Source organism: Monoraphidium neglectum (assembly GCF_000611645.1).
Source record: "Monoraphidium neglectum strain SAG 48.87 unplaced genomic scaffold scaffold01526, whole genome shotgun sequence".
Lineage (NCBI taxonomy): Eukaryota > Viridiplantae > Chlorophyta > Chlorophyceae > Sphaeropleales > Selenastraceae > Monoraphidium > Monoraphidium neglectum.
In genome coordinates this window covers 4756-14335 of record NW_014012102.1, presented here as the reverse complement: position 1 = coordinate 14335, position 9580 = coordinate 4756, and the positions used below count along the sequence as shown (strand labels likewise).

Genomic DNA, 9580 nt, shown 5'->3' with positions numbered 1-9580 from the left:
GCCGCCAGCTGGCGCTGCACGCGCACCAGCCGGTGCAGGTCGAAGACCTGCCGCTGAAACTCCTCCTGTTGCCGCAGGATGGTCGCGCGTGCCATGTAGAAGCCGCGCTCTCCTAGCAGCGCCTTCATGTCGTCCGGGCAGGGCCCGCGGCGGGGCCGGCGCGCGGCCGGGGCGGCTGCGGGCGCGGCGGCCTCGGCGCGGCGCTTGTGGGGGAGCGCGGCGCGCGCGGCGGAAGGAAGCGGGCAGCGCGGCTGCTGCTGCTGCTGCTGCTGCTGCTGCTGCTGCTGCTGCTGCTGCTGCTGCTGCTGCTCTTGCTCCTGATGCTGAGCCTGCGGCCGTGACGGTGGAGGGGGAAGAGGCCCCTGCTGCTGCCGTTGCTGCTGCTGCTTCAATTGCTGCTGCTGCTGCTGCTGCTGCTGCTGCTGCTGCTGCTGCTGCTGCAACTGCTGCTGCTGCTGCTGCTGCAACTGCTGCTGCTGGGGCGGCCGCGTGGGGAGTGTTTGCCCCAGGTGTGTCGGGGGCGCGGCAAATGCGGGCGCCGCAAAGCTTGCGGGCGAGAAGCCCCCGCCACCCCCGCGGCTTCGCCCGCCGCCGCCGCCGCCGCTCCCTTGGTTGCCAACGCGTAGGCGCAGGAGCGTATCCCGGTCGAGCAGCGCGCCGGCCGCGACGGCGGTGAGCGAGCCGCTGGGGGTGGTGGCACGCGTGGTTGTCTGCGCCGTCGCGCAGCCAGGCGCCGCAGCAGCCTCGACGTCCGCCCGCTGCTGCTTTTGCTGCTGCTTCTCATATACATAAGGCGCCACCTGGCAGTCATCGGGCGCAGCGGCGGCGGCCGCAGGTGCTCCACCGAGCAGCGGCGCCAGCGCGTCGGGCGGGCATCCAGGCATGCCGCCCATGGCAGTGGCCCACCGCAGGCCGCTGTCCATGGAAAACGCCCCAGCGCCGGACAGGGTACAGCCGGTCGAGTAGGCCTGCGCGGGCACACACATGCAGAGGGGAGGAGAAGATCGATATTTGCTCGCGGATCCCCTCCGATGCGCGCAGGCGCCCCTGGCCGCCCAGGCCCTCGCCGGCTCGTCAGACTGGATGAACACACCTGCATATTGACATCGGCAAGGCTCCAGTCGTAGGACGCACACGGCGACCCTCCTGTCCCTGGGCCCCTGCAGGGCGGGGCGCCTGCCGGAGGCCCCGGCCCCGAGATAGGGCGGTTCTTCAGCATCTTTACCAGCTGCTGAGAGGCCGGGCTATCAGATTACCGGCACGAGGCCAGGCCATATCGCATGCGCATAAGCAATCGGTGTTCGTATGGTTTAAAGTTGGCGTTATTGAGATCAAAATGAGCTATTCGAACGAAGATAGGCTCCATGGAGCTTGTGGTCAAAAAGCGTTCCCGAATCTCACCGACGCTCCAACACCCGCCTCGCGTATTACATGCACAACCTGAAATTGATCGATGTAATGTTTTGGGTTGGTGCGGCGAGCTCACCCAAGGTGCTCGTGCCCGGGCGCTGTGACATGGCAGTCAGGCTCTCCTCTGCGCTTGCTGATGCGTGCCCTCCGACGTCATTGCCAACATGCAAGCTAGGCCACCGACTAGGATCCCCCTGTCATGAATGGCTCCTTTTCTTGCCCAGAGCTAAGCCTAGTGGGTATGGTAAACGTTACTGCGTCCGAGACCAAGCGGCGGCTGCCCTTGGTGCGCCGCAAACGTATGCTCACGTACGTGCTTTTTACACATGCAAGGGTGGCGGGGCGTGGCAGCCCCTGTATTGATTGGGGAAGAGCCCGGTGCGCCAGCAATGTTTTGTGGGCGTTTTGCCAGCAGCTGGCCTGCCGTTGTCGGACGAGGCACGCGAGTGTCGTGATGTGGACAGGTATGACCAGAACCTTCTCCCTTGGGTGCAGGACAGGCGGCCCACAGCCAATCAGCGAGGCCTGCAGCAGGCCAAGATTTGTACGCTCTGGGCAAGAGCCGCCATTGCGGCCACGCGCGACGGCCAGAGGCGCTGCTGCGGCAGCAGTCGATGCTCTCCAAAATCAGGGTGTTCTTGCAGTGGGCGCCGACGCCTCTGCATGGTGATGGGCCCACACTTACTTGCAATTGCTGCACAGCAGTCTCGCAACAAGCAACTGCAACACAGCAGTTTTGCAACAAATAGCAACTTTCATCGCCGCAAGTGAGCTGTACTAGGACTCAAGGGTTCACGCCAGCCAGCCATACATTACCAACTCGAGCAGTCTGCCAGCAACAAGCGCTGTATGTGTCGGATGCCACAGTTTATGCACGCCGCTCAAGGCACAGGAGCAGGCTGAGACCCTGTGGACACCTGCAACACCCTCCAAGGGGTGCGCGTGGCATTGTGCCCATGCAAGGAGCCTCGGGGACAGGGCGCAGTATGGGCCACCGCGCTTGCCAACCTCTGCCGCCGTCGGCGGGCGCCAAAGCTAGGACGCAAGCCAAGTGCCCAATCAATCACGTCGGACGCGGGCGCCTGTTTGGAAGCGGCGGCGGCGGCACGGCCACGCACGGCGACTGGCAGCCGCTCGATTGGATAAGGCACGTCAACCTCAGCGCGGCCTCAGTGCGGAGGCTCCTCAGGAGTGTGGTGGGGCGCCCTTCTTGCCACGATGATGGGAGAGCTCTGATTCCCTGGCCTACAGCCGGCTGTGAGGGTGGCCTGCCATCACCCCAAACCTCTTGGCCACGGCATCCCCCAGGCCACGCGTGTCCTCCATTTCCGCCATCGACACAGGATCGCTTGCTGCCGGCACTGACGCTGACATTGCTGCACCTTCCTCCACAGCCACTCCACGCCCCCCGCAGCGCCGTGGAGGCGCCGCGCCTCTGGGGCTCTCCGGCGGCATGGCGTCCGCGATGGTCTTGACCTCGGACTCCGGCAGTGCTGCAACCTCGGACACGCCGGCGCCGGCGGCCGCGTCGGCGCCGGCGCCTGCACGTGCGCGCATGAGCGCGGTGAGCTGGTGCGCCAAGCCCTCCCGCACGCCGGCAGCCGCGCGGCGCGCCCTCGCAGCGAGTGGCGGAGCGGCGCCCCCGGCGGGCGCGCCCTCGGCACGCGCAGCGGCCGGCGTCGCGGCGCCCGAGGCGGGCGTGGCGGCGAGGACATGGGAACTGCAGGGCAGGCTGTAGAATCCGCCTGTGCCTGCAGCACCAGAGCCGCGGCCAGAGGGGTGTTGCGCGGTGCCGACCCCCTCGCCGAGCAAGAGCCCGTCGGGTCCGCACGCCTCGCTGCCTTCCCCAACGCGCTCTCGCTGCTGCTCACGGACCTCTGCAGTTACCGTGACGCGGGCTCCCTGGGAAGCCCGATCATGCCCCGCTGCAACTCCGCGCGGCGCGGGGGCGGTGGGCGTCGCTGCCAAGCCATGAGCGGCGCCGCCAGCACCTGCAGCGCCGGCGACCACGGGGTCGGGCCCGAGGGGCGCGCCTTCGGCCGATGGGGGATAATCGTCTGCAAGCCGGCCGTCCCTGCCATTGTTGGGTTCCTCGTTGTGCTGCGACATCGGCAGGGTTGTCGGGTGAATGTGAGGAGATGGTTATCAGAAGGTGGACCGACAACTGTGCTGCCGGCCGTCATTTTGTCGGCGGGCGGCAGCAGGCGCGCTTTCGTTGCGCTGTTGAATGAGCCCCTGTGCGCTGCTAGAGGTGGTATCCTAGATACAGCTACCACAATGAACATGCAAGGGGCATACTCCTCCCATCATGCACGACGGACTGGAGGCTTGTGCGCTTCGATTGTGCTGACACAGATTGATGATGTCACTGATCTGCCACAACGCGAGGCAACTGGGCGCCCTAAATCCCGCACCGATACCTTTTTGATCGGTCTCATGCTTGTTTCTCCCCGAAGTACTGTGGTGGAGCAGACGAAGTACGTGCTGCAAGGGTACTGTACCGTAAGCTGCGACTCGATTCCAACAGGAGTTCTGCCGAAACGAGCGGATCTGAAACATCAGTTGTTGTCAGGATCACCCAGAATCAACGGCAATCGCGGTGGAGCAGAGGCTGCCCCGGCTGCCGCTAGAGCAGCCGGTCAGTGAGAAGCTGCCCAGGACAAAAAAGCTGGCCCTTACCAATGCCAGGTTCTAGTGACATGAGCATGGCTCTTCTCTCTGTGCAATAGTCTCTCACTCACACTACCCAGGTGGCGACGGATAGATGCAGTTTGTGGGGCTCCCATGCGACAAAATTCAGGGCCCAGCGCTGACTGGCAACCGGTGTTGTTGCCTGCCAGGGCCAGCCGGGATGAGCAGCAGCTGCAGGTACATGGGATCTTGGCTGCCCAAACCCGACTTGCGGCATGCTTCGACCACTCCGGCATGTCAGCGAAGTGTGGTAGCAGCGTTAGGAGTGATGCACTCCAATAACCCTAACTCACAAGTGTGTTGCAAGCGCCTGGGTCCGCAGGCGTTTTGGGCTGCTGCCATGCGGCAGAGGCGGGGGTGCTCCATCCTCCACATCCCGAGCCTGCGGCACAATTCTTTGTAAGCCGGGTCTGGCCTGAGCTTTCGACGGCGTGATGTTGTGAAGAACCCGAGCGTCTCTCTGCACTGCAAAACCAAACACTCAGGATGAAAGCCTAACGCCCCAACCAAAGGGTGCTGTGGGTCTGCCCGTGGTGCAGGAGTTTTATTTCCAGTCTGCACTCCTCCAAGGAGTGCTGTTCATATCTCCCACCCTCCTGTGTAGCAGGGTCATCCGCACTGCGGCCGCAAATGTGTTTTGTTCTTGCAGAGGTACGTTGTCAGATAGACTTGGTTGAACCCTGGTTTGTGTACAGTGATGGTTTGATGACTCATCCAGCATATACTTATTGTTTTTCGACTCACAGCGCTGATTTCCCTGACTGTTTTGTCACCCGGTTTGACCAAGTCTGCATTGGCCCCACCGTAGAAGACACCAATACGCCTCCCTCAGCGTCTCAGCCGTCATGATGATGATAGAAACAACATGACGCTGCCTGATCCATGCATACAATGCAATGGACGAGGGGAGAGGGAGCATCGGCCTGCGGCCCAGCTTCTGCTGAAATCTGCTCCAGCGTTGCTTGCTGGCGCCATGTGCCTGTGATCCCGTATCCCAACGCAGTGCGGATCGCTTCAAACTTGCATACTCTATCTTGTACACGGCCCACCGGGCACGGCACGGCCCGCACAGCGATCATGTTCGGCAGACTCTTTGGCGGGGGCAGCAGTCAGCCTGCGGTGCCTGCTCCGGGTGGAGGAGGCAACACAGCGTCCTCGGCGACGATCAACGCGATGCAGGTTGGGCCCAGACAGCGGGATCCCCTCGACACTCACCTTGCCAACGCCTTGCGTGCATGCACCAGGCCGAACGCAAGCGTACAAAGCAGCTCTGTATGCATCCAATACTTGAGCCCTGTTGGTGGGCCTCTGCTGCGCTGCGCTGCCCTGCGTGCTCACTGGTGCACCCGCTGCGCCACATCGCCTTGACGCCATCGCCCGCCCCTGCCATGTGTGTGCCACTCCGCAGAACTTGGGGGAGCGCGAGGAGCAGCTGGAAAAGAAGAAACTACTGCTGGAGCGGAAGATAAATGATGAGGTTGGTAGTTCCTTCTGACGTCGGTCGCACGCGGGCAGCGGGACGCCGGGCAGCAGCTGTGTCAGGCTGCCAGACCAATGGGCCCGGGCCCCTATGCGCTGCCACGTGGCGACTTCCGCGCGCGGGTCGGGACATCAGCCCTCTGCTGCGGAAGCCGCCCCCGCAACACTCAACAGCTGGTCTGCGCGGCCCGCCCCCATCGCCCCAGATGGACAAGGCGCGGGAGTTCACCAAGCAGAAGAAGAAGAGCCAGGCGCTGATGTGCCTCAAGAAAAAGAAGATGTACGAGCAGCAGCTGGAGCGCCTGGACGCCCTCGTCAGCAGGTGCGGCGACGGCCGCAGCGGCCGCAGGCCCCAAGGGCTGGCCGATACAGTTGGCAAGCACCTGGCTGCAGGGGGGTTTAGAGGGGGGTTCACGGGGGTTGTACCGGGGGTTTTCGGGGAATCCATTTTCCCAGGGATTCAAGGACCCTGAGCTGGTGATGACAGTGCAGCGGCGCGGGCGCCGCCCTCCAAGGCCGTCCTCAGGCGGGCAGCACAGGGGTTGGGTTGCATTGGCATGGGGGCGGCTGCGGGAGGTCGTGGCGCGGAAGGCGCCAGGCGGCGCGGCGCGGGACAGGGCCGGCGCGGCGGCGGCCGCCCCGCAGCCGCCTGGCGTGCCCTTGCAGCGCGTGGCGTGTCAGGGGCGAGCGCGGCGCCGTCGTGCTCTCCCGTAGCCAGGCCGGCCAGCCGTCCCGCCCGCCTCGGCCGGCGCCCCGGCCGTCTTTCTCGCTCCATGTCGCACGAGCGACTGCTTCCTGCTTTTTCACCCAACCGGCCTGCAGCCGATGTTGACTCAACCGCTGTCTTTTTCCACTTGATAATACTGACACGGGCGCCGCTCTTTCTTCCGCGGCCCCCAGGGTGATGGAGCAGAAGCACATGCTGGAGGAGCAGCAGACCACGCTGGGCGTGCTGAGCAGCATGCAGGCGGCCGCCAAGGCGCAGAAGAAGACCATGCAGGCGCGCGCCGCCTCCGCCGCGGCGGCGGGCCGCTCGTCGGTTGAATATTGGGGACGACGCGGCTGGCAGCGGCGGCGGCGGTCGCGGTCCGGGTTTGGGGCGCTGCTATTTGGAAGCGGGCGCGCGTGGGTGGGCAAAGGCAGCAGTGTGCCCTCCGGGCGCTTCCCGCCGCTGCCACCGTCACAGCGGGCCGCCGCCCTCGCGGCGTGGGGTGCCGTGCGCGCAGTCGTCACCTGCGCCCCACGGTACTTCCATCAGGCCACATGCACACCCAGTCTTCCCCTTCTTCCGCGACACAGCCACAACGCCGCTGCCGGCATCGGCTCCACCCTGCACCACCGACACAGCCACCAGTATCACCACTACCCACCACTGAACACCCCTCCACCCCTCGATGACGTCACCGCCAACAGGAGATGAAGATCGAGAACATTGACAACACACTGGAGGAGATCCAGGAGGTTGGGGACCAGATGAGGGCCATCAACGAGGCAGTGGCGCAGGTGGGAAGGGGAGACGGGTGCCTTTCCTCCAAGGGGCGGACCGGAAGGCCGGCGGGCAGGCTGCGGCCTGGGAGATGTGGAGGGCGGGCGTTCGCGGTTTTGGCATCGGCTTGTTTTGGTGCTGCCGACGCGGTCGCAGGGTTCAGCTGAACCAGGCGTCCGCGCGGCGCCCAGCCTTCGGTGCAGGCCTGGGCCGCAGGCGCGCAACTTCCCTGCAGCCCGCGAGCTCCCAGCGACTGTGCGCATGTGCATACGCGCCACCCCCCTACAAACTCGATCCTGCCGCCTCCCTCCCCCCAAAATCCCCTTTGCCTGATTAGCCCGTGGGCCTGATGGGTGACCTGGATGATGACGAGCTGCTGAATGAGCTCGCTGACCTGGAACAGGTGGGGCCTCACGAATGCTTTCCCTGGCACCTGCGGTGTTTGATTTTTGTTTCCCTTGTCGACATGATGTGTGGAGCCGCGTTTGTGACACACGACGGCCCTTTGAATCCAGAGCGGTGACAGGCGAGCAATGCTGACAGGCCAGCAGTGGGTTGGGCACAAAGGCCGTGCTTTCCCTGGTGCGGTGCGACGTCTTGTCACCGGGCCACTCCATATGAGGGATGGGGACGGCGGTCCATTCAGTGCGGCGGCCGCGGCGCGCGACATTGTCAACGCGGCTTTAGTGGCCGTCGTCGAGCGCCTGCCAAGCAGCTGCGCTCGGCGCACACGCAGTCTCGACTCAGCAACCCGTGGCCCCGCCGCATGCCCATCCCGCAACACCTGCAGGCGCCAGCCCCCTGTTTCCACTCTGTCCACAATCATAATGTACCTCAAATGCCCTTCAAACCAAACCCCAACTCACAGGAGGAGGTGGACAAGGAGCTTCTGCAGCCCGCGCCCGTCCCCACCCACCGGGTGCCCGCCTCCGCCGCCGCTGCCGCCGCCGGCCTGCCCAACGCGCCCACCGGCGCCGCCAAGCCGAAGCAGAAGACGCAGGAGGAGCTCGAGCTCGAGGCGCTGCAGGCCGAGATGGCGCTGTGATGACGACGCGGTGACGTCATGCGGTGATGTCGTCGAGCTGCGCCTGAGAGGCCCGTGAGGCTCGTTAGTCAGTTTTTTGGACCCTCGTTTTCGTCGCTCTCCCACGCACGCGTTCTTTTTGCACGCCCGCCACTCCGGCGCGATGGCGCGCGCCGCGCCGACCCTCCGCCCTGACGCCTTCGCCCCAGCCGGCGAGGCCGCGGGCGCCGTCCAGCGGCGGCCGCCATCGGCCGCGCCTGCGCTGCTGCCGCGCCCTGGCCGCGGCGCGCGGCTGCATCCAGGCGCGCCGGTCTGCGCGCGCACAGCAATGGCAGCCGGCAGCCGCCTGACCTGATGGGGGCGGCTGGGGCGACCGCTCGCCTGCCGAACCCGTCTCGTTGCTGGACGATAACCGACTGTCATCTCAACTTCACGCCGCCGCTTGCTTTCTTGTGTCTGTGACTGTATGGTGTTTGTTTGTTTGTTCCGGCTTCCAATGCGCTTGGGGCACCCGGTTGCATCAGCCTCGAAGCGCGTTTGTCGCAGCGGCTGCGCTGCTCGAGCTGTAAATCTCTCACCCTGGCGGCTCCAAAGGCGGCACCGCAGGGGCGGGGGCGGCTTGAACAGGCAGCAGCCATCCAGCTGCTCTGCGCTTTCCTGCTTGTTGCTGCAGTGCCGCCGGCAACGGCAGGCAAGCGCCAGAGAGTTGCTGCCTGGCCAGGGCCTGCTGCTGCTCCTGCCCTTCCCATCCCCACAAACGAACCAGCTTAGGTGTGCCAGCCTGCAGCCCAAACGGCCAAAGGACTAAACGTGGCCACGCATTGCGGCGTTACAGCTACCGTGCCCCACCACGTAATAGGGCTCACTTGTCCACCACAAAACCAGGGCTCAGCCACATCAGTGATTTGATCAATTGACAGCACCGCACCCGGAACCCACCCGGAACACGCAAGGCCAACGCACGCCGCCGCGGCGCGGCAGGCGCCAGGCGCTCAGCAGCAGCGCCCGGGGCGCCCCCACAACGCTACTGCCCGCCGCCGCGCTGCTGCTCGAGGTCCGCCATCGTCGCCGGCGGCCCGCCCGTGCCGATGCCGGCCGCGGCGGCGCCGCCGTCGTCGCCGAGCGCCTCCTCCGCGAGGTATGCCTCCTCGGCTGCCAGGTCCAGCTCGTCCTCCATATCAAAAAGCTCGTCCTCCAGGGCGTCTATGAAAACTGCTCGGCGGGGGTTTCGAGCGGAGGTGGGGGCTGTTGGGCGGGTGTGCTCGGCGGGGGTTTTGGGTTTTGCCGAGCGAGAAAGTGGGGCGTGGGTGAGAGGGCGGGCGTAAAGGTGTGCGGGTGACGTCAGGATGGCGAGGGCGGGTTGGGGTTTTGGGGTTGGTTTGGGACGAGGGCGCGATGGTGGTCGAAACGGTGGGGGGAGGGTCAGGAAGGGGGGGTGGCGGCTGGGGGACGCGCGGGCGTCGTGCGGCGGCGGAGGTTCGGGGCGGTGG

The 9580-nt window shown here is 65.4% G+C and overlaps 3 protein-coding genes across 3 annotated transcripts in view; 1 reads left to right on the top strand and 2 right to left on the bottom strand.

The window, feature by feature from the left end:
* Positions 1-2655: 2655 nt before the first annotated feature.
* MNEG_8183 (hypothetical protein) lies at positions 2656-3519 on the bottom strand (the record flags this gene model as incomplete). The annotated part of the gene is made up of 1 exon (XM_014043347.1): positions 2656-3519. One exon carries the CDS (start codon positions 3517-3519, stop codon positions 2656-2658), a length of 864 nt encoding a protein of 287 aa, XP_013898801.1.
* Positions 3520-5178: 1659 nt separating this feature from the next.
* On the top strand, positions 5179-8111 carry MNEG_8182 (hypothetical protein; the record flags this gene model as incomplete). Its single annotated transcript, XM_014043346.1, has 8 exons — positions 5179-5280; positions 5510-5578; positions 5787-5902; positions 6096-6254; positions 6481-6796; positions 6994-7083; positions 7404-7469; positions 7935-8111. 8 exons carry the CDS (start codon positions 5179-5181, stop codon positions 8109-8111), a joined length of 1095 nt encoding a protein of 364 aa, XP_013898800.1.
* A 1003-nt stretch (positions 8112-9114) lies between these two features.
* The window catches only part of MNEG_8181 (hypothetical protein), a gene marked incomplete at both ends in the record, with an annotated part of 2200 nt that continues 1734 nt past the window's right edge, over positions 9115-9580 (bottom strand). The window contains one exon of the mRNA XM_014043345.1: positions 9115-9302. Within this exon, the coding sequence (XP_013898799.1) occupies positions 9115-9302 (188 nt within the window). The remainder of the gene's footprint in view (positions 9303-9580) is intronic.